This window comes from Grammomys surdaster, unplaced genomic scaffold (genome assembly GCF_004785775.1).
Source record: "Grammomys surdaster isolate TR1022 unplaced genomic scaffold, NIH_TR_1.0 98, whole genome shotgun sequence".
Lineage (NCBI taxonomy): Eukaryota > Metazoa > Chordata > Mammalia > Rodentia > Muridae > Grammomys > Grammomys surdaster.
Window position 1 is genome coordinate 11,199,728 of NW_021604577.1, and position 26,541 is coordinate 11,226,268.

Sequence of the window (26,541 nt, forward strand, 5' to 3'; positions counted from 1 at the left end):
GCAAGAAACACAAGGAAAAGTGAGAGTCTTAAAACTAACTCTCAGGAAACTATCACTTATCAAATGTTGGTACGTTATTAAAGAATGCTCACAACTATACTGGAACTATTATCAAAATATTCTTTTCCAGCTATATATCCGTTTAAGGCCAGAATTTTTCTAATATATTTTAACCAAAGCAAACAGCAAAAACATTGATACGGAATGTCTAAGAATTCAATATATAAAGAGGTTTGCCAAATGAGTTAAATTAAAAAGGAAATTCTAGTTTTCTCACTCTATTTGGGTTTAGAGACCATATTCCCAGGAATCATGGTGGTGTGGGCTGGAATCCCAGCACTCAGGAGACTGACAAAGAACGGTCTCCACGTAGATGCCAACATAACCTGGGCCACACAGCAAGACGACGACGTACAGGGAACAAAGTAAACATGATTTTATTACTTACCATCCTCTGATTTACAATTTAAAGTTGTAAGTGTTCAAAGACATAGTTCACGCTACCAAATATCGAAGCCCTCAACAATGTTCAAGAATGTCAAGAGAGCCTTAACCAATATGTTTAAGAGCACCTTAGGTGGAGAAAACTAACATTAAAAGCAAGGTTTGGGGGCTAGAGAGATAGGTCAGTGGTTAAGACCACTGGCTTTTCTTTCTCTAGGACCCAGGTTCAATTCCCAGCACCCACATGGCAGCTCACAGCTGTCTGTAACTCCGGTTCCAGGGGATCTGACACCCTCACACCAATGCATATAAATAAATAAGTAAATAGATAAATAAATGTGGTTAAGAGTAATACTCACTTCTTCTCCTGAGAGCTGCAGATTCGCTTTGCTGGCTTTCCACTGATTTGTCTGTTCTGATTCAGGGAATTTCTTTGCTTGCACTGGAGCAACACCAGTATACTTCTGCTTCTCACTCACAACAGGAACACCATATATCAGTCTACAAAGTGACAGAAACAATAAATTTGTTTTTAAAGTTAATGGTGAAGCAAAAAGGACCATGCTCGTTTTGCTTACCTCTGCTTAAGTCAATGCACTGACATTTACTCTCTGAACTAGGAAGACACCATGAAGAAGAGAATTCAAAATAAAAGAAAAATCTGGCTCTGAACACATTTGAGGGATGGTTTAGATTCACTATATGAGAAAAGTATGTTTGCTTTATAAAAATAACAAAACACATTTAAAAACCTTATTTGGGGGCTAGAGAGATGGCTTGGTTGACAAAGAGTAATAGCTGCTCTTCCAGAGGACCTGAGTTCAATTCTTAAAACCCACATGGCAGCTCTTGACAGTCTCTAGTTCCAGTGGATCCAAAAACCTCTTCTGGCCTCTGTCGGCACAAGATATGCATGTGGTTCATAGACATACATGCAGGCAAAACACTCATACACAGAAAACAAAATAGTTTTTATAACAAATTTCTAAATTTCTTCCCCGCTCCAAACTAACAACCAAATATCCATTTCTTAGACTGGGGCCAAATCACCAGCCTAAATAAAACTGCCAAGATGCTTGTGGCTTTCCCTTTTGAATTTACATCTTATCAAAATGAAAATATTTATTTGGACAGAAAAGGTGAGGTGCTGGAGATTGGTTTGAATGCTTTAAATCAATAGGTAACGTCCAAACGCTAAAGGCCCTTGTCCCCAGTTGATTTTCAAATGATCAATAAAGATACCAACAGCCAATGGCTGGGCACAGGGTAGGACACTTAGAGTCGCTCGGTCTAGGATGCACAGAGGAACAGGGAGAATTGCCAGGACTCAGGAAGAAGGATGGGACCCATGAGCAGCAGGAGATAAGGCCAACCAGCCATGTGAGATTCTGGGCTAGTGGCCACTGGCCACTTCCTCGATTGGGCCTAGGGTAGCAGGTGGAGGATTAGAAGCGCCCAGTGATTGACTTAGCAAAAGCATTTTAAAAATAAGCTAGTGTGTGTGTGTGTGTGTGTGTGTGTGTGTGTGTGTGTGTATCTTTCATTCCCAAATCCAAAGAGCTGCTGGGCAGGTGGCTGGAAGTGTGAGACCTGCCAGGAGCACAAAGCGAAGTAGCTAAAACATTCACTGAAACAATCGGGTCTTCCCTCGGTAAGCAATACAGGCTTAGAGCTAAGAATGTCGATAGTACGCATGCATTATATATTATAAAACTTTAAGTTTGGAAGAAGAATGTATCGATACTAAATGACCTAAGAGACTTAAGACATGTCGATGTTGCATGTAAAGCTGCTGCAATAAGTATAAAACGAGTGTACGGCAGGCTAACTCATATGGCGGCAGTAATCGCACAAGAAAGGGCTACTGGTGCCTCTGATTTTGGACGTTCCATTATAGAAGCAGAAATAGCTTTGTGTGTCATCAACTGTCAAGGATAAACATACACAAACCCAGTTGACTTGTCACTTAATAGTATGCTGAACTCTCAAAGCCCGTCCTACCAGCTCTTCGTGAGGACAGTTAACTCTTCCACCTCTTATCTTACCGCATAGAGCGTCAAATATCTGGATTCAAAGAGGAAGTATAACCAACCCCCAGCAAGCTGAATACAAACACACAGAAAGTCTGTCCTCCTCCTGATGGTGGTGACGACAATGACATGAGACCTCTCCTGGAGCTGGTGTGTGCTAGACGTGACTCAGGGCCACTCTCCCCATGCACTCACACGTGTACCATTTAGAAGGAAGGAGCTTCTGGTGTGGCTGTTGGCAAGCATGGTCGAGACACGCTGAGTTCTCCCACAGTAGTCTTCCAAAGTTACTGCTTGTTAGTTTTAATTTTTATTTTGCCAGTGAGAATATCAAATCAGAGTGAAATTCTGAGACCGTCAAGGAATCTTGATTCCTTGACTCTTAAGTAAGGGGCTACATTACCAAAATGGGCTTCAGAGCCTTCCTGAGCCAGAAGGAGGAGCTCCCTCAGCAGCCAGCGCAGTTGCTGTGTGGGTATTTCTGCAAGTCTTCCTAGACCCATTTATTTCAAGCCCTCCACTAAACAACCTTTGCTTGATTCCTTTTTGCTTCAAATAACTAAAAGTATTTCTGTTTTCTGCAACTCAATCTTGACTTCTAGGTCTGAATAAAGACCTAGTCAATCTTGACTTCTGGTCAAGATAAAGTAGTTTTAACATCACACTGTGGGGGAAAAGGGGACAGTGGGTAGGGGCAAGGTGACGTAAAATATATCAACTACCTTACAGTAACATTGTTCTATTTATTTAGCTGGAAGCCGTAAATGGAGTAGCAGTAATCACTTACATTTACTGTCTTTCAGTTTCTAAAAGCACAGTTATGTGTTTTAGTTGGTCAAATGAATGTGGAAGGAGTCACTGACATGACATTCTGTGGTGCTACAGATGTCTATTCTGTCAGACATACCCAGAGCCATGGCCATCCAAGGTTAGCAATGTTTCTTACATGTCAGACGTAAGTTAATTATTTGGAAGATTCTCTCTTCATTTTCCAGTGTTCTTTCTTTCTAAGAGAAGACAACCCTATCTTCCTAAAGTTCTCATCTTTATGATGTTTGTTTTATCTTTCTTATGAGTTCAGACTGAAAAATCTCCAACCTTGCCCCACTTCCAAGTGTAGCAGGCCACCCTGTTTGTTCTCTCCTGTCCGTCGTATCTTCTCTCATCTGAGTCCTGTGCTATCAGTATTTCTGGTCCTTTACCTGCAGACTCTCCCTCCTCCAACTCATGTTACATACCTATGACAGGGTCTATTCACAGTGTCAATCACTTCCTCTCCAAACGCTCCAGTGATTAAGATACAATAGGAACTAAACTGTAGCACCCTGCAGCCAGGTTCCTCCATACCGTGGAGTCCATCCATCCTGCCAATCTTACTTCACTTCCCAACCCCCCATCCAATCTATACCTAATATGAAAAAGGTGGACTGGGAACTGGATGGGTACTGGGTACTGAGTATAGGACACTTCAGGAGCAGACAAATCAGAACACAACTGTGGCTCACTGTGGCTCTGAAAATGGGAACAGCAAGGCCTCCAAGATCTTTACACGTCTCCCTCTACCAGTCAGACTCATCTTTTCCTCCATAATCTTCCTACTGTGTTTGATCTGTTCTTTCATTATAGAACATCTTCCATCTTGTCTTATATATTTCTCTTAATAGAAAATAGCCCAGGGCTGGGGAGTGTGGGAGGACAAAAATAATTTTCTGCTTCCAGAGGACTTGCATGTAGTAGTTATGAGATAAATGGGTGAGCTTTGGTTAGAGGGGAAAAAAAAAAGAGTCTCATGACCAAAAGTAGACCCTGGAAAATCAAAGCCCAGCCTAGGATGCTGTAGAGGTTCTACACGGGTCCTCCTCACCGGCACAAGTCTCTTGTATGTACTTTGCAAACCATTGACACCTGCCATACACCTAATGAATCAGGAACTGGGGCTATGCAGGCAGTTATACATGTTTTCACCGTCTGGGTAGGTGATTCTGACATTGTCTGAGAGCCTCTGATTACCACTTGCTTTTCTAAAACTGCTTGATCATAAGACACCCTGAGGAGACTATCAAAAATACAGCTTCCCACACCTCCTTCGGAGATTCTAATTCAGTAGGCTTGCAAGTTAATACACTCGTCAAGCATAACAAATGGCCTTTATGCTCAAGAAAGTCTAAACATCACTGACACTGGGAAAAGACTGAGACTCTGAGATGAGGCCATAGCCTGGACTTTTACCCTAAGTTGGCCGCTTACGATTATGTTGGTGTTATAATTTGAATACGGTTTGTATTCACCAAAAATTCATGTTGAGTCTTGTTCCCAAAAAGAAGCAATGGCAATGCTGAGAGATGGGGCCTAGTGAGAGGTGGGGCCTAGTGAGAGGTGGGGCCTAATGAGAGGTGGGACCTAATGAGAGGTGTGGCCTAATGAGAGGTGTGGCCTAATGAGAGGTGTGACCTAGTGAGGGGTGGGGCCTAGTGAGGGGTGGGGCCTAGTGAGGGGTGGGGCCGAGTGAGGGGTGGGGCCTAGTGAGAGGTAGGGCCTAGTGAGAGGCATCTGTGTCATAAGGCTCCAGCTCTGATAAATTAACCGATGCCATGTTTGCAGGAATGAGTTAGCTCTGATGAACAGGAATTCGTCTTCATTTCTGTTTTCCTCACTTGCCTTCTTGTGCTTTCCCTTTCCACCATGAGCTGAAGAAGTATGAGTCCCTAAACAAATGCAGCTGGCCACTCTGGGACTCCTGAGACTCTAGTGTAAATCTGGTGGGTTGGTTGTTAATAAATTACCCGGTTTTGGGTATTCTGTTAGACCAAAACAAAACAGACTAAGACACTCGAGTCAGACACTTTTCCTTCCTTAATTTGATAATGGCAGCAATGATTGGCTCTTACATCTACTGCTTAGGAATAATGTACACAAACGGCACATGCTCAGTAAATGCCTGAAATCATAATCTATATTGTTCTATCAAGGAAGAGGCTAATGGAACAAAACAAGTCCATTTCTCTACCAGTACAGGAGCTACACCTTTTAAAAATCATTGCTGTCTACCATCAGACCAGGATATGAAATATTCTTTCTGTAAGCTGCTGACAACACAAGCTTACAAGACATTTTGCTCTAAGTTGCAAGAACTCTAACTTACATGTAAGTAACTATGAATCACATCCTACTAAACAGAAGTTCCTCCCTCTGGCAGCCCTCCTCTGCCTTAGGAAGACCCTGTGGAGAGAAACTCTACATCACAGCTTCACTCTCTTTTCCTTAGGAAGAGAACCTTGCTTCATGATGTACAAAATCTGAGGGAATGTTCTCAGGGGCCTGTCATCAATTTCAGGTAATTCACAGAATGTGTGCAAAGGAAAACTAAGGATATTCGCTTCTGAAAAACTTACCAAGATTTTATTTATATGCGATAGGCTGTTCTATGTATCACTTTCAAATCGTTCATAGATTCAGTTTAGTAGTTACTAAACTGATTTATACAACCCACTTACAAGGTCTCACTCCAAAATTTGGAAAACTGTGACTATATTGTTTAAAAAGTAGACTCTAGGACTAGAGATACTTTCCAAGCTCATCTCAGATGTTAAGCCACACACTGAGTTTCTCTATCTTTGTGTAATTTTTCTTTCAAATGTGCAGCAGAGATGCATGAAAAATTTTGCATGTCTTTTTTGAAAGCAAGGAATAGAGTCTCAAAATTATAAGCCTGTAGGAAATATCTGTGTAGCTATATAAATTTTTATTTTTACAAAATATAGATTGGGGGGTGTTCTTTTTAACCACTGTAAGTTCGTTGCTATATGCAAACAGTGACATCTGGTGGAACGACACTGTTTTACTTTCTAAAAAAATATAGCTTCCAGAAATATGTAAGTTAGAGTGACAGGCTAAGATTGCAAATAATTTCTTTTTTATGACATTCCATACAAAAACAAAAACATACTAGTCAAGTGTCTTATCAAACATTGATATGTACACCAAAACATAAAAACATACAATCAAGTGTGTCATCCAACCCTGAGATGTACACTAGTCAAGTGTCTCATCAAACACTGAGATGTACACTGAGACAGCTTTTTGTTGTTATCTCTGTGCTGTTAAAAACACTCAAAAAGTGGGGCTCAACAGTTAAGAGCACTTGCAGGTCTAGAAACCTAAGTTTTGATCTTCAGTACCTACACGGTGGCTCACAACAGTCTGTAACTCCATTTCCGGGAGATCTGACATCATCTCCTACGCTCCATGAATACCAGGCATGGACACAATGCACAGACATACATGTGGGCCAAATACCTAAACACATGATAATATCAAGAAAAAGTCCACAAAAGGTATAGTAATGAAAACATGTACTAAATGTGTCTGTAACAGAAATTTAATTGAGGTCAGAATTGATTCTGGTTCTAAGTTTGCCATGTATTTGGGAATACAGAACTTTGCCTTTGTCTCTTTATCCACACGAGAAAAGAGTCAGGGTAAAAGAGTTAAGATAATATAACCCTGATGTACGTTCTTCTGTGACACATACCGCCAACTAAACTTCAGACAAGGATTAAGTCTTAGAATCTCCCATATACCTCAGGTTATTACCTAGGTTATACACCAAGGAACAAAGTTAAGGATTGAAATTGGGCCAGGAACAGTCTGACTACTGAGAAATGGCAGACAATAAGGAAAATGAAAGACAGTCCCCGATATCCATGCTGAAATGACATAAAGAATGAGACACATTTACTGTGAAGTACCAGAGACCACAGACAATGATATTCTACAGAACGTGCTAGCAGAAGCCAGTGGCACATTCTAGCAGGAGGAAAGTACTCTAAGGAATAGGGAATTAGCCGGGCGGTGGTGGCGCACGCCTTTAATCCCAGCACTTGGGAGGCAGAGGCAGGTGGATTTCTGAGTTTAAGGCCAGCCTGGTCTACAGAGTGAGTTCCAGGACAGCCAGGGCTATACAGAGAAACTCTGTCTCGAAAAAAAAAAAAAAAAAAAAAAAGGAAAGAAAGAAAGAAACCTGTCCTGCATTATTTTGGGTATCCAGAAAAAGACCTTTTGTCAGTCTTCCTTCAAATGTGAGTACACAGAAAAATCCAATAGCATTTCTATGAGGAGAACCTCCAATGCCTCCAATGGATTACAAAGAAATACAGTCCAGGAGCCTAATGAATAATGTCAGGGGAAAACAAAAATATCGCTAAAAGAGTCATATGGTCTACACAAAAAGCTTTCGTGTAGAATGAAACAGGTAATAAAGACTTATACACCCCGTAAGCGACTGAGAAAAATGATCCTGTAACTATTGGAGGAGGGATTGTGATTTTTGAACTTCACACCTCAGAACATAAAACCACTGATGAGCAGAAGTTTGAGAGATACATATAAGAAAACAAGTGATGTCCATGAAGAATACAAAATTGAAGTCCAACATATAGCTAACCGGTATTTTTAAAGAAATGCATAAAATAAATATAATGCAAACGTTATTCAAACAAAATAGAAAAATCCTCACCCGAGGAGATATTGTAGCATATCAGGAGGGCTTTGAATGTACAAAAAAGAGTTAGGAAAGCAGTCCACCCCACCAAACATATGCTAGTGAAATTAAAACAAAATTTAAACTCCTATAAGGATCTTGGAGTAGCAGGTTACATGTGAATTAAACCACAGGCTTGCCGGGCGGTGGTGGTGCACACCTTTAATCCCAGCACTTAGGAGGCAGAGGCAGGCGGATTTCTGAGTTTGTGGCCAGCCTGGTCTACAGAGTGAGTTCCAGAAGAGCCAGGGCTACACAGAGAAACTCTGTCTCAAAAAACCAAAAAAAAAAACAAAAACAAAAACAAAAAACCCACAGGCTTGATTTAAGTTCTTCTCTTATATTAACAATAAGCAACAAGAATAAATGGTATGTTAGATCCTGATTGTCAAAGTAACCGTGTCTAGAATCACCTAGGAGACAAACCTCTGGGATGCCAGTGAGAGTCTCTAGACTGGGCTAATTGAGGTGAAAAGGCCCATCCTAAGTGTGGGCAGTGTAATTACACACAACATGCCACTAGGGGCACCACTGTGCACTCCCTGAGTAACTGATACTCATCAGCAGGTAAACAGCACTTAGAACCATGGACCTTGAGATACTCACTTTGAGACTATGAGCAGATACGAAAAGAAGCCACAGTTTAAGCCCTGGACACTTCACTCAAGAGGGGGGAGACACGAATGGAGGCAGGGAGCTAAAAGGATGGCTCACCAGTTAGCAAACACTGCTCTTGCAAAGGAGCCAGGTGCAGCTTTCAGCCCCGACTTGGGTGAGTCACGACCACCTATAACTCAACTCCAAGGGGATGCAACATCTTCAGGTACCTGCACTCATGTGAACACACACACACACACACACACACACACAGAGAGAGAGAGAGGTGGGGGGTGCATGCATGCATGAAGAACCACACACCACACACATAACTGAAAATAAATCTTTAAAATAGGGGAGGGAGTGGAGGGCAGCGAATGAGCCGTGGAGCTCTGTGTGGGTCTCTAAGAGGAAAGGAAAGAACAGCTTCACAGAACAGTAACTGATTGTTCCAAATGCCACTGCCAAATGAAGGCAGGAACAATGTTTTTAGAGATTTTTTTTTTATTAATGTACATGTCTTTCTGTCTGCAGCAACACGGCACATGTGTGCAGGTGCCTGCAGAGGCCAGAAGAGGGTATCTGCTTTCCTGAAGCTAACGTGACAGATGGTTGTGGGCTGCCAGAAGTGTGCTGAGAACCAAATGGGTCCTGTGGACGAACAGGGGATAAAAGGGTGCATGAGACAGCTTGGAGTGGTGAAAGGGAAGAGGAAAATTATGTAATCATATTATAATATCCAAAAATTAAAGGAATAATTCTTTAAACCTGGGTATGGTGACTTGCACTTCAATATCAGCACCAGGAAGGTGGAGACAGGTGTACCCCTCGGGCTCACTGGCCAACCAGCCCATCTCCCTCCAAGTCAATGACTTTGTGTCCAAAAAATAATAGCTGGTGCATGAGGAATAATGCCCAAGAACATCCTATGGTATACATACATACCAGAGGAGATATATATGTATATGTACATGTATGTATATGTATGCCCTCACATATGCACATATATGCCCACACACATGCACTTGCACATACGTGCATACACACACCAAGAACTCATAGTTACATGTAAAACATGAAGCAAAAACTTTTTAAAAATTTTCCAAATGACAAGATTGTGTACAATTGCTTCTCTTGTTTTCTTTTTCTTACATATTTTATGTAGTTGTTAAAATATTAATTTGTAACAAATAAGATAGGTATTGAACTATATAACACTCTAACCTTTTGGTTTTCATCATTATTGCTACTGTTTTAATGAAGACTAATGATCTGCCTACAAAAATAACCAAGAATTTGTGACTTGGGGGCAGGTTAGTTAAAAGTTTTGAAATTGACTTTCTAAGCATCTCTCTGATCCAGGAGGCTGGCAACAGCAATGACTGGTTGAGGCCAGCCAGTGCTAGCAGGGCAGCATGTCTGCCACCGTCTCTTTCTGTGTTCATGCAAATCAACAAAATAGTTTTACACCAGCAAATCAGTGAAATGGAACAAGCGTTCACAATCAGACTCAGACCGGTGGGATCTAGGATATAACAGTAGTGCCACATCATGTGTTCCGTAAGGGTCCTGATTGTGGACCCTATGGGCTTGGTTCCCAGGATGGATAAAGTGGAAGCAAGAGAAAGAGAGCTAAGCACCAGGATGCACCTCTCTGCCTCCCAGAGATCAGGAGTCTCCGGTACATGTTCCTTCCTCCAGGAAGTCGGCCATTTTTTTCTTACCAAGTTAGACTATGTGTCCTCAAACCGTGATACCAAACAGCTCCTTTCTTCCTTAAGTTTTTTGTCAAGTCTTTTGTCACAGCAATGGACAAAGTAACAGTACAGAGCTGAGGGCAGATGAGATCGGGACTTCCTTTCTACCCTGTGATTTCTCCGTCCATGTCTCTGCCATTGTGATCCTGTCTGTTAGCCCGTCCCCAGAGCTGAGCGGAAGCTGACAACAGCCCTTTAATCTCCCCACTGAGCACTGGATATACCTCTGTGTAGTGCCCCTTCTCAGGTACTTTCAACTCACAGCAAAAGGGCTAATACAGTTGGATTTCCAAATCAAAAAGAGGTTATTTAAAAGATTACAAAATAAATTATAGATGGATCAGGCAATTTTTTCTCAGGAAAGCCATAAAAATCTCTAGAGGAAAATGCATTTAAATCTGAGTGTGGACATGCCTTTTGTGATGACCACACCAACACTAAAACACGTAAAGGAGAGTGCGCTGCAGAGCAGGGCATAGGCTCCTGCCCTACATCTCAACACTCAGAAGGCTGAGGCAGAAAGATCACAAGGAGCCTGAAGCTACCCTGGCTACATAGTAAGTCCCAGGCTAGCCTGAACTACTGTATGAGGCCCTGTCTTGACCTCATACATATATCATTATATATATATATATATATATATATATATGTGTGTGTGTGTGTGTGTGTGTATTCATATATATATATATATATATATGAATGATGTGGCTTTGTTGGAGTAGATATGGCCTTCCTGAAGGAACTGTGTCACTATGGGAGTGGGCTTTGAGACCCTCCTCTTAGCTCTCTGGGAGCCAGTTTTCCCCTGTTGGCCTTCAGAACTCTCAGCTCCTCCAGTGCCATGTCTGCCTGGAAGCTGCCATGCTCCCACCTGGATGATAATGGACTGAATCTCCTAACCTGTAAGCCAGCCCTAATTGAATGTTGTCCTTTATAAGACCTGCCTTGGCTATATGGTATCTCTTTACAGCAATAAAAATCCTAAGACACATACAGACATATGTAGATATGTATATACATATATATACACACATATATACACATATATACATAGATATTATTTTTTTTTCCTCCAAGTGAGTATCTCACCAGGTTAGTGGGAAAAATGTTAATTTACAAAAAATCAAGCTACTCTTGGGTTCGATCTTCAGTACTAAAGTGGGGTAGGGGCAGCGTAGCATCTCACGACTGCTGGATCACACATGATCACAGGATCTTTATTCTGTACTCCCAACTTTAGGCTGTTATCTTTTCATCAGAAATGCTGAAACAGTTCCCAGACTTCCAAACTCCATGCATTGATTTACAAAATGTTATGAGTGACTTGACAACACTGAGAGATTTCAGGTATATGTTGTGAGTGCATCCTGAAAATACAATCTGTTTCAATAAGAATTAAGTATGCTGGCCCTCAGGGCTTCAGTCCTTTTCCCTCACCCAGTACCACATCATGTTCCCCTCTCCCCCCAAACCCTGTCCACTTTCCCTCCCTCCCTCCCTCCCTCCCTCCCCACTTGTGACTGCTTTCTTCTCCCTCTCCAGTGGGACTGAGGGAGAGGAGAACCTGATCTGGTATTGGGTGAGCAAAAAGGACTGAAGCCCTGAGGACCAGCAAAAGAATGGAAACAGGCAACCTAGGGAGGTAGGAGGTTGGGGGGACCCTCCAGAGTACACCAGAAACATACGAGGTGAGAGACTCTCAGGACTCAAAGGGTCTTAGATAAAATGCCCAACAGTGGGGCAAGGGAACTTATAGAGCCCACCTCCAGCAGGAAGACAGGGCATCAAGTGAGGGGTGGGGTTACCATCCCACAGTCAAAACTCTGACCCATAATTGTTCCTGTCTGAGAGAACTGCAGGGATGGAAATGGAGAGGAGTCTGAGGAAAAGAAGGTCCCAAAGTGAGATCCAGCTCAAGGAGAGGTCCCAAGGCTGGCACTATTACTGAGACTATGGAGAGCTCTCAAAAAGGGACCTATCATGTCCACACTCCGGAAGACCCAACAAGCAGCTGAAAGAGTCAGATGCAGATATCTGCACCCAACCAATGGACAGAAGCTGCTGACACCTGTGGTTGAATTAGGGAAAAGCTGAAAGAAGCTGAGGAGGAGGGTGACTCTGTAGGAGGACCAGCAGTCTCAACCTGGACCCCCAAGATCTCTCAAACACTGGACCACCAAAAAGGTAGCATACACCAGCTGATATGAGGCCCTCAACACATTTGCAGCAGAGGACTGCCAGGTCTGTGTCGAATCAGAGAAGATGCACCTAACCCTCAAGAGACTGGAGGCCCCAGGGAGTTTAGAGGTCAGGTGGGGTGGGGAGTGGAGACAGGGGTTTGGGTTAGAGGTATGGGATGTGGAACAGTCAGAGGGTGGACAGGGAGGTGGATAAAATCTGGAGTGTAAATAAATAAATAAATAAATAATAGAAGAATTAAGTATGATAATGGTTTGAATTCTTTCCCGTAAGGAGTCAAATTAAAATTCATTATGGTAGCCGAACACCAATGGGTTATTTTTAAACTGTAAAAGAGTAGATACAATGCTCCAATTTTTACTAAAAAAAAAAAAAAAATCACCCTGAGGAAACTGGTTCAGAGTACGCTATGAAGAGTGGGTAACCATTAGCTGTGTGTGAACACAGCTAGAGGTGCCCTTTTAGGATCTTATTCTTGTATGTGTAGCATAAACGTTAATTCTGAAAAGGGTCCAATTTAATTTAATGTCTAATTTTATTTCTCTTAATGTAGGTAAGAAATATTTTTTCTGAGTCCTACCCAATTTTCTCAAAGGTGAGAGACAAGATGGTGTTGCTGGTGGGATACTGACTTGTGGACTCCAAAGCTCACCCTTTGGGTTATCAAAGCTTTTTTCCTTATGTGTATAAGTGTGAGAATATGTGCAATACTAAAATAGATAAGTAGATGCACAGTGTGCCTGGAGCCTGTGGTGGTCAGGACACAAATGTCTTAAATATATGTATTTTACATGGAGAAAATGATAGGGAAAAAAATGGCTGAGGGTTAAACCGAGTTGGACACTCCGGGACTCCATCCACTACTCAGAGATAACTTGGGCAAGTAACTTGATATTATAAAACCTAAAGGTCTTTGTGAGTTAAACGGAAATTATGACTTCTCCCTTAACAGTTGAAAATTCAAACAGAAAACATATGCAAAAGCAGGTAACACTATGCTCACAGCGTCTTTACTACCAAGCCAGTATCAGTTCTCTTCCCCTTTCTCTCCTCTTGACAGGATGGTGTGGGTCATATGCTGCTCACAGAACAGTGTGTGGATTCCAAAGAAGGAAATACAGCTGGGATGATTTCCAAAACCACAGCTTCCGATCGCTATCCAGGACCAAAGCGTGTCAGTGGACACTAGTCAAACACCTCTTCCCAAAACCTCGATGCTTTTGACAGCATAAAATGAGGTTAACTTCCACGTGTCTCATTCCACGTTTGTATCCCAGAGTTGTTATGAAGTTAGAAAAAGAAAGTATCTAATATACTTGTAGAGCTGGATTAATCAATCAAATTTCCTCATGATACATTACTGCTGTGGGTGAAGGTGCTTCTCAATGTTCTGTGTTAAAAACTTAATTTCCAATGAAACCGTTTTAAAGGCAGGACCTAGAAGGGTACATCATGAAGCCTCTGCTATTCTGCCATCAATCTATTAATTAGAAGGCCCTCTCTCTCTCTCTCTCTCTCTCTCTCTCTCTCTCTCTCTCTCTCTCTCTCTCTCTGTGTGTGTGTGTGTGTGTGTGTGTGTGTGTGTATGTGTGTGTGATATTCTCTCCCTTTCTCTGAGTGGTTTTGACAGTTTAAAACAAAATAACCAGAAAACTCTTACCTTTCTCTCTGTTCATCAATACAGTGACCACCTAAAAGAGACGACCCCAGTAGTCCAAGTATAGCCTTGTGACCTTTCCTGTCGGGAGTGTGGTACACTCGAGAAGCCAGGCGCAGATCCACAGGCAGCTCCATGCTCGGGACTGTGGTGCACAGATCATGAAGACGTGGAAGGAAAGGAGGTTTTGGGACTCTGTAACAGGAAACAAAGCAGGCCTCTTTATTTTATCATTTTATGGGTGTTAAATAAGACATACAATGATACTGACAGTTCAGTCCAGGCTCTAAAGAGTCAGTGAAATTGAAATACCGGGATCACATACAAAACTATAATAATGCTTTATGACAAATTTAATATTGTAGCATTGGGAAATGCCCAGAGCTTTGAATTCTCACCAAGCTGCAGGTCTTACATGCACCACACAATGAATAGGTCTAAAACAAACTCCTCCTTCCTCTCTTGAATTCTGTAACTCAGTCTAGCGTTTCTCCCTAGGAACAAAACAATACCCACACTACGGAAACTTGTTAGTGCCACACTGTGTTTTGGGGTGTTATATCCCTTCCCACTCCTGAAATGCGCCTCACTCTTGCCTATGGGTGAGGGGAGTACAGGAAAGTCACCATGAACTGCTATAGTGGTGCTGTATCCCATCTGCCATCCAACCAACCTCTTAAGCACCTACTATGTGCCAGCCTGTGTACTGTATGCTTTACACATTCTAACCCTCACAAGATAACTCTCAAATATATATTTATTAGAGAGATCACCCTTTCTTTGGAGCTGGCCTAGTTTGATTAGTTCACCAAATTATTGGCTACTGGGTTCCAAGCACAGTACTGCTGTCCGTAAACCCAGTGCCTTTCCAATTAATCAGGACTGAGAATCCTTGACAAGCATTCTTCCTCCGATGCTGCTCAACCTCAGCACAACCACTGACTTGAAGGAGCTTGGTGCTTACAGACCACATTCTGTAAGGTCTTCAGGGTACAGCTAACTTTGTTGGTCCTTCTTGAAATTGGCCTTCCCCGTGAGCTTTTTAGAGCATCCTCTATCCCAGATTTCCATCTTTTAAATGTCTTAGTTTGAAGTCTTTAGCTCCCCAATTGGGTGTGCCTTCTAGGTTTGAATATCTCTTTGAACATAGGTAAAATCCTCTCCAAGGGGACTTCTTTACCTCTGCTAAATGCTCCCAAATCTCCTCTTGTCATCACGACAACCTAGATTCCTCAAGATGCAAAATATCTAACACCTCTCTCCTTTGCTTGCAAATCCAATGCAAAGCGTCCGTCCCTTCTCTGCCAGCACACTCCAAACTTGCCCCTTCACAAGCAAGGCTGTCTCTCTCAGGTGAGCTGGGCACTGTGAAAAGTCCCATCTGCAGGTCCATCTTAGCCCCTTTCCTCAGAACAGTGGTTCTGTTGCTTACTGCACCTGCCTGATGTTTAGAGCCCAAGGTAAGAGTATAGTTCTGGGGTTGGACTGCCTGCATTTAAATACTTTTAAACATTCTCATTTGGCCATAGGCCTTGACTTAAAAAGAGTAAATGCAATCTTCTCACATAACAGATGTCAACTGTTATGAGCTTGAAGGACAAGACACAAAGACAGACTGCTGTCTAACCTTCTGTTCATGTCTAAACATCCTTCAGACAATACTCTGATGACAGATGCCTCTGCAGAGTTTTTTTTTCCTCTCTCCTTCATTTTTCTGCTTTACTTTCTTTCCCTTTGAAGATGGTGAGAGGGGTTTATATTTTATAAATGTCTCTTCCCAGACACTGTATTAGTCCTGTGGTTTGGAGCTGGGGGGTTGTTTGGTTGCTGGTTTGTTTGGGTCTGGTTTGGTTTGACCCTTTTCCCAGTGGTCAGTGCTGCTCTGTATGCTAGCTGTGTCGAGAAAATCTCAGTTAGTAGCATTGAATACAGAATACAGACTTTGGCATGGTCTGGGACGGGACCAGAACCTTAAATCTTGAGCTTTCCAGTTACGTTATCAGCTTCTCTAAACATCTTTAGAAAAAGAACGGAATAAAATATCCTAGCTTCCTACACTTATGAGAACTGGTTTTTAAAAAATAAAATGAATGTTCTCAGGCTGTAGAATTACTTGTTTTATTTTTACTGTTACTGAATTACACTGTGTGGCATTTTACCTATTGGTGGGCATACTATGCGCATTATTCAGTCACACACCAAGTACTCTATGTCTTTTCCAAAACAGCATAGAGTCTGCTAAGGGCAAGGTATAACATGCATGAACACTGTGTGGGAGGAACAGCAGCACATCTAAAGGCAGGGAAGTGTCTGAGGCAAGAAACCTCACTGGGAGAGTGAAAAGTAGTGACCAGGAAGGTGGGGCTGCAGGTTCACCCTTCCTAGGAAATGGAGAGGAAGGAGAAGTGGAGAGGGGGAGGGAAAGGAACAAAGAGGTAAGCTCCCATGGCAAGCCTACTCGAGCCATCATCCTGCTTCAGACAGGTCCTGGCTAGCAGAGTGTGCTTCAGATCATACAACTGATTGTTTTTATGTAGAAGCCTTGCAACCAATCTGGATTCCTGTGCTTCCATCAGTCTAACAAAACAGGTTAGCAAATGACTCTCTCTTGGTACACTGAGCGAAAGAGCAGTGTGCCGAGATGGGGAACTGTGTTCCAGGGCGATCACATACTTTGAGGACTAGTCACTGGTGAGAAAAGACAGATTGGCTGAGGACAAAGGACCAGTGTACTAAGGGCTTCGGCATCATTTTTCCAAGACTTGCTTTTATAAGTGACTTCCTACAAAAAAAAAAAAAATCCCTCAATCCTTCAATGCCCTTTATTTCTTCTCCTGCATTTCTGTCTTGTTTCTCTATAATGGAAATTTCTAAAACTCAGCTTTCATGAATTAAAATAACAAGTATATATCAATAAGGCCTACAAATATTTTTGGCATCCTCGAGAAAGCCTGTGTGTTTTTACAGCACGGTCTCTTTAAGCAGGACTATTTGTCATTCCTTGAAACACTAAGACGTAAGAAAAGAAAAGACCTTGACTCTGTGTGTGGCCATGCTACTTTGCTTAATGCACTAAATGCAAGGATTTGGGAGGACAAAAAAAAAATCAAGAAGTTTCTGCTCCGCTGACAACCTGACAGTAACTATTTATTGAAGGTAAAATGCTTGCTGCCTGCGGTCACTGTTTGTTTTAATACATAATCTTGCTAACTCAGTGAGCTTAGAGCGGTGCAGATAAGCAACGGCATGCACAGGGTCACTTAGATGCCAATTTCACTGTTTTATCAGCTTCGGAATTCTGTGCCCGAGAATCTACTCTCCACTACTAAACCGTGAGTGATGTCTATCTACAAAGTTTCCGTTGGCAGTTAAGAAAGAAATAAAACAGGTTGTCTTCCATGTCTGGACTTTTCCCTGTATCCAAAGCAACGATAAAAGCCAATAATTAAAGTTTCTTTAAACCTCTATAAAGAGGTAAATGAAGGCTAATCTAGAATAAAGCAGCCCATAAAAAAGGGAAAAGAAAATAGCGGTGAAAGGAAGAGAAAACCAGTTTCGACAAGGTTGAGCGGCAAAGGGTAAAGTGGCATCTGAATCCCACTCACGGGGTGCTATTGAAACCTGTGCTGTATTCTTGTGTGATGCCTAAACTCTGTTAAATAACATTTTCATAGATGTTTTTGTGTGTGTCATTTCACATTGAACAATTTTTATCAGATTGGTCATCTGATGGTACATTTTGGTTTCCGGTTGTATGTGTGTGAGTGTGTGTGTGTGTGTGTGTGTGTGTGTACGTGTGTGTGTTTCTTCTTTTCTGTTTGTTCTGGGCTTTGTTCCCCTGTTCATTTGTGTTTTAGAGAGAGAGAATGAATATAAAGTTAGGTGGGTAGGGAGGCAGGGAGGGTCCGGGAGCCAACTGTGGGAGGGTAAGACATGATCAAAATATATTATATAAAAATTTTTCTCAATAATGATAAAAGCAACTTCATTAAAGGTGCAGCCAGGGAAGATGGAAACTTGAACGGACAGTGGAGAGAAACCTAAGTTACTACATTGACTAGCCTGTGACCACTTTGAGTTGGGTTTTTATTTTATCATAGTAAAATTATACAATACAGTCAAAACAGTCAACCAAAACATGACCAGAGCAATGATCTCTAACGTGCTTTCTTTTCATTCCAGCTACTGCTATAAAACTACTCTTCAAAAGCAGAAACGGAGAGTGTGGAGGGACACACACCCGTCCCAGGTGGAAAGCCCACCACAGGTTTTTCCTCTGAGAAATTTCCACTTGGATCTCCACATGAGGCATTTAGTATTTTCCTCTAAAAAAAAATGCACTTTTACATATCAAGCCACTGAATGACTAATCTTTGGATAAGAAACCGTGTAAAAGGGTTGGAGAGACGGCTCAGTAGTTAACACCGCTTGATGCTCTTGTGGAGAATTGGATTCCCAGCACCCACACCATCCTTAACTCTGGTTCCAAGTGTTCCAGCGCCCTCTGCTGGCCGCTCCAGACACCAGGCATGCATTTTATTCTCAAACATGTATGCAAGCAAACACTCACACATGTAAAAATAAAAATAAATATTTAAAAAGAAAATAGAAAATATATAAATTCAAGGAAGTTACTTTTTAATTAGTTTTTTATCCTCCTCAGGTCTTACACATATTCTTGGTTTTGATGGCTTAGTTGGTCTACTTTTGTATGTTGGCTTAACTTCTTTTCCTCTGATTTGCATGATTCCTGTTGGTTCCTCCTTTAAAAACACACAAAGCATGCTGTTAAAAAAAGTTGGAATATGAAGAGTTAAATTTGTCTCTCATATTTGATGCTGTTTCATATTTAAACTCCTGGTTTCTATTGTATAGCAGAATATAAATACCAAAGGTAAGTTACTGTTTCTAAAATATTCCTAATTTTATGTACGTATACTGATGAAAATTTTAAAAAGTTAGTATTTTGTTTATAAGATGAACCCTGGGTCTCAAGCATGCTAAGCAAACACTCTACCATTAAGCTATGCCCCCAGCCCAATCTACTCTTTTTTTTTTTTGTCTTATATGAAATGTGTGTTCATATGTATGCTCGCATGTGTGTCTGTGTGCATGTGGAGGTCTGAGGCTGGTGCTGACAAATCCTCCATCACTCTCCACCTACTCGCAGAGGGTACAGGCTCTTGACTGAACCCACGGCTCACCGTTTCAGTTAGTCTTGCTAGCCAGCCCGTTCCAGGGATGCCCTGTCTTCCTCCTTCTAAGTCTGAAATGGACTGAACCAGGAAGCCTATGTAGGACAGACCTACCTCCTCTGGATATATGTTATAGTTGTGTAGCTTGCTGTTCATGTGCGACTCCTCACAGAAGGAGTGTGGGCTATCTCAGACTCCTTTACCTGTTTTAGGGACCCTTTCCTCCTACTAGGTTGCCTCATTTAGCCTCAATCTGTGGGGAGGTGCCTCGTCTTACTGAGACGTGATATGCCATGGTTGGTTTCCATCCATGGGAGGCTGGCCCTTTTCTGAAGGAGGAGTGGACTGGGGGGGGGCAGCAGAGGGGAAGTGGGGAAAGGGGACTCGGGGGGAAGAAGAGGGAGGGGAAACCGCTGTTGAGATTTTTTAAAAGAAGAAACAAAGAAAGAATATATACACACATCGCTTCTCGGCCTTTTGGCTAAGATCAAGCGTAGAATATATACACACATATATAATATATAACATATATGTGTATATACATTTTTTAAAAGCAGGCTACATTATCCGCCTGGCATTTAAGTGAGTTAAAGGGATTGTGTCCTGATCCACCTCCCCTCCTACTCTTCTTAAAAGACACCTCCCCCGCGCCTTGATTTACTGTTTTAACAGAACTTGCCCTGGGTTTCTGAAAGTTTGCAAGACTTCTGATTACAAGCACAGCTAAAAGGAGCTAGTGCTTTAGAGTATAATTCTGAGCGATATATATCAGACTGTACTCCTTAGAGTTGCACGTGCTATATTTCTATTGCCTGGCACACCCAAATACATTCTGTCTCACAGATAGTTGCCTCTTAAAAATTTATGTTGAAAATAATGCTTTCTCAGATCTCCTAGAAATGTTTCAGACTATGTGGTTGTAATAAGTGACACACAAGAGTTTTCTTCTTGGGATGCTCTGTGCTTTGTTTTGAGACTAGATTCAAGGGGGAAAGCAGGAAGGCTTTCCTAGTCAAGGCAGAGGTATGGCTGGATAAGTAGGCGAAGGCTAGATGAAAGGGGGTTATTACAGTTACAGCTGCAGGATTTGGGCTTAACTCAGGAAAAAAAAAGAAAGTTCCCTCTTGCATTTTCTTAGGTGAGAAATTAGGGAGTCATGAAAGAAGAACACTCCATTCTCACCTGCAGTTCATATCTGAACTCTGCCTACAGTACCTCTACCAGCCTTGGTCATCTGCTTGAACGGAGGTCAGGGACCAGGAAGGTGGATACCCAGGGCCAGCCATGCCTTCTTCCAAACACTCCCACTCAGTCACATTTGTTTTGTTTCTTTATTCCTGAGTCTAACAAATTTCATCTACCAGCCTAGATTCACACCTCAGGAACTGTTAGAGAAGAGCTCGCTCATTTCCATTTCACAGACAGCCAAAACTTGAACATATTCACTGCCTTGGGCTTCTTTTCCCCTCGGTGCCTTCAATTCTACCTTACATAGAACGGTTTTGAAGTGGAGTCCTTTGTCACTCCTCCTTCAGCCTTGTCAGGAACCCTACTGTGGTTGGATACTCGGATATGAACATGATATTTGACACGTGACAAGATCAGATCAACCAAGTTAAAAATGATCCTCCTGTGGCCCATCAACCAATGTAAACTGCAACTGTGTCTTCCCGATGACAAAACGACATTATAATTTAAAGCCCTGAGGTTGTTCACATTTGCTACTAAGTCCTATCTCATATTTGGTTGGTAGACCCAAAAGCAAAACATAACATAGCTTTATGCCTATTAGATTTAATCTGAGCTCTAAGCAACTGAATTTTAGATGTTATCTGTAAATCCAATCAACAAATCTTCCATATTCTCCTCCACATTATTGAGGAATATGTGAAACTGGACACAATCCTATATCTCTCCACTTGAGACTTTCACACGCTAACCGTGTACTATCTAGATATGTAACTAACTACAAGCCAATTCAGTAGTTCTAACACTATCTCACCTGCAGCAACTATCTGGGGACACTTATACATGGACTGTTGAAATCCAGAACACGGTAACCCATAATCACTAATCATACTAAGACTTCTGTGTGTCTAACACTAAATGCCATCTATATAGCATCTGCATAGCATCCCTGCAACAGCAAGGTAACGCTGTCATTAACCTCCCTTGACAACACCGGCTTTAGCATGGCTGTTCTCTGAGAGACTGTACCAGTAGCTGACTGAGACAGATGTAGATACAGCCAGCCATTGCACTGAGGTCTGGGACCACGGTGGAAGAGTTAGGGGAAGGACTGAAGGAACTGAAGGGGATTGCAACCTCATAGGAAGAACAACATTGTCAACTAACCTGGACCCCTGGGAGCTTCCAGAGACTGAGCCATCAACTGAGAAGCATACACAGGCTGGTCCAACCCCATCCCCTACCCCCACCACACCCCCACCCTACCCCAACACATATGTAGCAGAGGACTGCCTCGTCTAGACTCAGTGGGAGAGGATGTGCCTAGTACTATAGAGGCTTGATGCCCCAGGGAAGGGGGATGCTGGTGGTGGAACAGCACCTCCTCAGAGCTGAAGAGGAAGGGGAATGGGGTGAAGAATTCTGGGAAGGAGGACGGGGCGGGGGCAACATTTGGAATATAACTGAATAAAATAATTTAAAAGAACACATGCATAGTCTGGTAACTAGCCAAGCTCTCATGTCTAGTAATGAGAAGAAAGAAACTGTGTTCACGACTAATCTGGGCCCAGAACCTTGTGATTTATCTGTGACACTCAGTGAGCAGCACGCTTAGCACTTTTATGACGGTTTATCTAATACAATTCTAAGAGAAGAAACAAGGTTGGTCTTCCATGTTTGTCTGGAGGTTCCCACACTGCGGAAAGAATTACCTCTTCCTGTTAGGAGGGTTAGGGCTCGATATTTTTAATAAGCTATTTAATCGTTCTAATGCTTCTGACAAGATGGGCACAGCACAGAGATGACAGAAACCAAAACCTTTGCCTTTATAGCTTTTGCAGCTGCTGTTCTTCTACACTCCAAAGCAGGCTCTGTCTTGGTCACTTAACACTGACAGGGAGCAGGCAGCACTCTGCAGCTCAAGCAACACAGCAGGTGAGGAGCACCTACCTACCCGAGCCGACCTGCTCGGATGCCAGAATTAACTCTTAGAATTTCTATCAAATCTCCAGAGTCGACTGTTTTGTGAAACCCGGTTCCTCTTTCTAAACTAAAGATCACTTTCCTTGTTGGATTTTTAAAGTGAAGCATTAGCTTCCTTTTCTCTGCCACATGTCTGTTTAAACACACACACACACACACGAACAATTCCCTTTTCAAAAATAAGCATCTCTGACATCTGCTGGAATTACATTATCCAGCCATGATGACAGAGGGGTTGTTCTCCTCAGCCCATCTCTACCTCTATCTACCTTGGCACCAAAATAACATTAAAAATCGCCATTGTTGTTCGTAACATTGCAAGGGGTTTGATGCCAGCATCTCAGCTCTCTGGGAGTAACTTTCAACAGTCACGTGCCGTGGTTCTAGTCACTTGTGATGTGTGCTTTGTCTTCCGTGTGCTTTCCAAACTCTGGAGGCCAGGAACCAGTCATAACTGTGCGCTTAGAGTTAAGGAATCTTACAGCTCTTAAAGTTTGTTCCTCCTGAAGTCTCGGCTCATGTTTGCTACAATTTCTCTCCTACAAAGGTACCCAGTCCTATCTCTATTGTTTCAGACACTTCTACACCAAGTTGCTATCCATCTACTCGATTTTTTTTTTCTGCCGTTGGTAATGACTGAGCTCAGAGTACATGTAACCCTTACTCTCACAAAGAGCTTCTGGGTGGAGAACGGCCGACGAGGCAGAAATTGTGCGCTCTGTGCCTAGAGTTCTCCCAGCATGCATCTGAGCAGCCAACGTCCTGCCTCACTCTGTTATCAGGATGTATTTATTAGCTATGTCAAAAAGTAACCTTGTCTTGGTTTACTGGAGCACACTGTTCCTCATTCCTGTACCACTGACACTACAAAAAAAAAAAATCATTTGGCCTATGTATAGGGTTAAAGGTCATGGATAATTACTGACATCGTGATGATCCAAGCATACAAGCATAAAGTTCTGACAAGCATTGGCACAAAAGGAAAGCACTCCAGAGCTGGACTAAATCTAAGTAGGGGCAAATACACAAGCATTACCAAGTCCAACCAGACCTAATCTAGGGCCTACATATCCTGACTCCCTTCAGATGCTATGTAGAAAACTTGTGGGCAGTTTCTCAAGAGCTCAGTTGGCCTCTTACCTAGAAAATCTGTCCTTCATCCCAAGGGAGGGGGGAAGCCCTCAAAAAAATGTCTACCTCTTTTTTCCACACTTCTGATGCTCCTTTTAAGGCTGAAGCCCCTCCCCCAGCCCCACCACATACACCACGCCTTGCTCTTTCTTTGCCTGGGAGCTACTTCACACTTACACAGTCCCAGTTCTCACAATCCTAAGTGTTCCCGACACAAACAGTCGTGCTTTGTTTTGCTTACATGTAGAGTTGGCCGCCTGGCTTGTTTGACATCACCTGTGGGAAGAACACTGTCTAGAGGTTTACTGGAGTCCTCGGGTAGTACAATGTCTAACGTTTCCTGAGATTTAAAAGCTGAGTGCTCTTCCTCTATGGTTTCCCATTCCAAAGCCTCCTCCTGTTCCACCTGGAAGATGCTTGACACAGTCTCAGGGAGCTCCTCATAGATACTCGGCTGGAGAAAAACAAAAGGGTCATGTTATTGGTCCTTCCAAAGCCTTCAGTTCTACAGCATGCTCTACCGAGCGGCATGGCCGATAGGTAGATGTGTGTCTGAAACTCGGCTTGATGTGGCAAGTTTTTCTTTCTGCCGATTCCAAAGCAAAAGTTCAAGTTGACTTTATAAAATACCTGAAGGCCAGAAAGTTATTTTTCCCTGGCCATGGCCACATTTCAACAGTCAATTTAAAAAAAAAAAAAAAAGATTATGTGGGATTATGGGCCACTGGGAGTTAAAAACAGAAGGCTGTAAATGTTTTCTGAATGTTTTCTTAAAGTATGTTCTCACTATATATACACATGTTCGGGGTCATATTTTCAAAATTCTCAGGCGAAGCAACTGACCATCATGTCTTCCTATGTAAATGTGGATTTACCTTTAGTTCATTTACTTTTGCTCCATTTCGAGTTTTACTTTAAGTGGAGACATTACCCGTTATCAGAGAACGTGATGCGGGTTGCTCTAAATACCTTAGTCACTTTCCCTGTGGTGGACAAAGGGGAAGTTTTGCTTCTGAAACACTTCTGTTACCCACTGTCCAGACTGCACTTTTAGCAGTTCTTCTAGCTAAATGTATATTAGAATGATGTTTGCATAGAGGCTAGTAACTTTTAAATTGTATCTCAAGCTACTTCCTGTATTAAGCATCCATAACTCAGGAGAGCCATTCTTTCTCCATGGAAAGGGAGTTTGGCCTCCCTCAAAACAGTTTGTGAGGGTCAAGGGAGCCAGATGCCCATGCGGCTTTGGGGTAGATGCTTAAATGTACTGCAAAGCAAGTTAGAGGAAACCGCTGTTAATCTTCTGCAAATGTTCAGTCAACAAACAACACACCATTTCTTTAATTTGGGGAAAGAAGATTGATACTAGAGATGTTACCACAATCGGCCGTTCCTTAATACTTGTCGGGAACCTTTTCTCTTCCTCCATCTCGGGTACTTCAAGTTGTGCCTGAGATGGTCTGAGGTACATTTGTTCCATCAAAGAAATATCCTTAGGACAAAAGAAAACAAAGTAATGTCAACTTATAAAACCATTCAAATGCATTCGTTAACTAATATGGCAGTGTTAGCCAGTTAGAAGAGCAAACATCAAATGCATAAGAGAACTATAAAATATTCAGCAACAATATTCAATAAATGAGAAAAGGATTTTTAAAAACATGAAAATATTTTTGTGTGGATGGACATGGTGGTATGTGCCCTTAATCCCAGCACTCAGAAAGCACAGGCAGGCAGATCTCTGAGTCAGAGCTCAACCTGATCTTCATAGTGAGTTCTAGGTCATACAGGGCTATATAGTGAGACCCTAACACACACACACACACACACACACACACACACACACACACACACACAAGTTCATTCTACTTCAGGACTTTTAAATTGTTGACCTTTCTAAACAGATGATTAAATTTAATAAGATAGTTATGTAACACTATATCAGCTACACATAAAATACTGCCATTTAAGCAGGTACTGTAAAGCATTATACAAGAAACTAAAATCAAATCTAAAATTCAACCTAAGGAAAACCAAAAATGAATACAAATACATTTCAGAAACCACTGACTGGCGTTTCTGAGGTCACTTTTATCGTTACTGATACTTGTTACGGTGACCAGGACTCTACTTAGCTGTGGCCATAAGAAGACATTAAAGTGAAGAACGATAGACCAGGAATCAAGAGACATTGGTTCTGTGTAAACTGTAAGTCCCCATATCTGACATCATCGGGCAAATTAGTCTGTTTGCTTTTACCTCAGTTTTATCGCCCAGGCACTCAAATATATGGCTTTTCAAGGCCCCTTTCTCCTCTAGCTTGCTCAACAATATCAACAGCAAACTCTAAAAACTTCTAGACACAAAACACTCAGGAAGTCTTGACACTATGAAAAGAACAAACTTATGAATGATGGAGGTAGAGGAAGAAGAAACCTACTCAAAAGAACAAAAAATATTAAAAAAAAAATCACAGAAAAAAACTTCCCCAGTCTAAATAAGCAGGTATCTATGAAGGTACAAGAAGCATGCAGCACACCAAATAGACTAGATCAGGGAAAAAAATTGCCCAGGACACACAATAATCAAAATACTGAGTATATAAAAAAAAAATCAGCAAAAAAAAAAAGGATATTAAAAGCTACAAGGGAAGAATAGCCGAGTCACATATAAAGGTAGGCACAAAAGAGTAACATTGGACTTTTAAATGGAGACTGTGACAAAAAAAAAAAAAAGCACAGATTAACCATCAATCACAGTCAACCAAAAGAGGTACTGCATGATGAAAAAAAAATTAATCAATTCCTATCTACGAATACAG

General features: G+C 41.9%; 1 protein-coding gene and 1 pseudogene across 1 annotated transcript in view; one reads left to right on the plus strand and one right to left on the minus strand.

The window, feature by feature from the left end:
- The window catches only part of Ttc6 (tetratricopeptide repeat domain 6), a 153,562-nt gene that overhangs the window by 98,649 nt on the left and 28,372 nt on the right, over positions 1–26,541 (minus strand). Inside the window, exons 2-6 of the mRNA XM_028782530.1 lie at positions 25,099–25,212; positions 23,962–24,174; positions 18,859–18,986; positions 14,227–14,418; positions 804–945 (exon numbers count right to left, since the gene is read on the minus strand). Coding sequence (XP_028638363.1) covers positions 804–945; positions 14,227–14,418; positions 18,859–18,986; positions 23,962–24,174; positions 25,099–25,212 — 789 coding nt within the window. The remainder of the gene's footprint in view (positions 1–803; positions 946–14,226; positions 14,419–18,858; positions 18,987–23,961; positions 24,175–25,098; positions 25,213–26,541) is intronic.
- LOC114634359 lies at positions 19,880–20,008 on the plus strand (annotated as a pseudogene).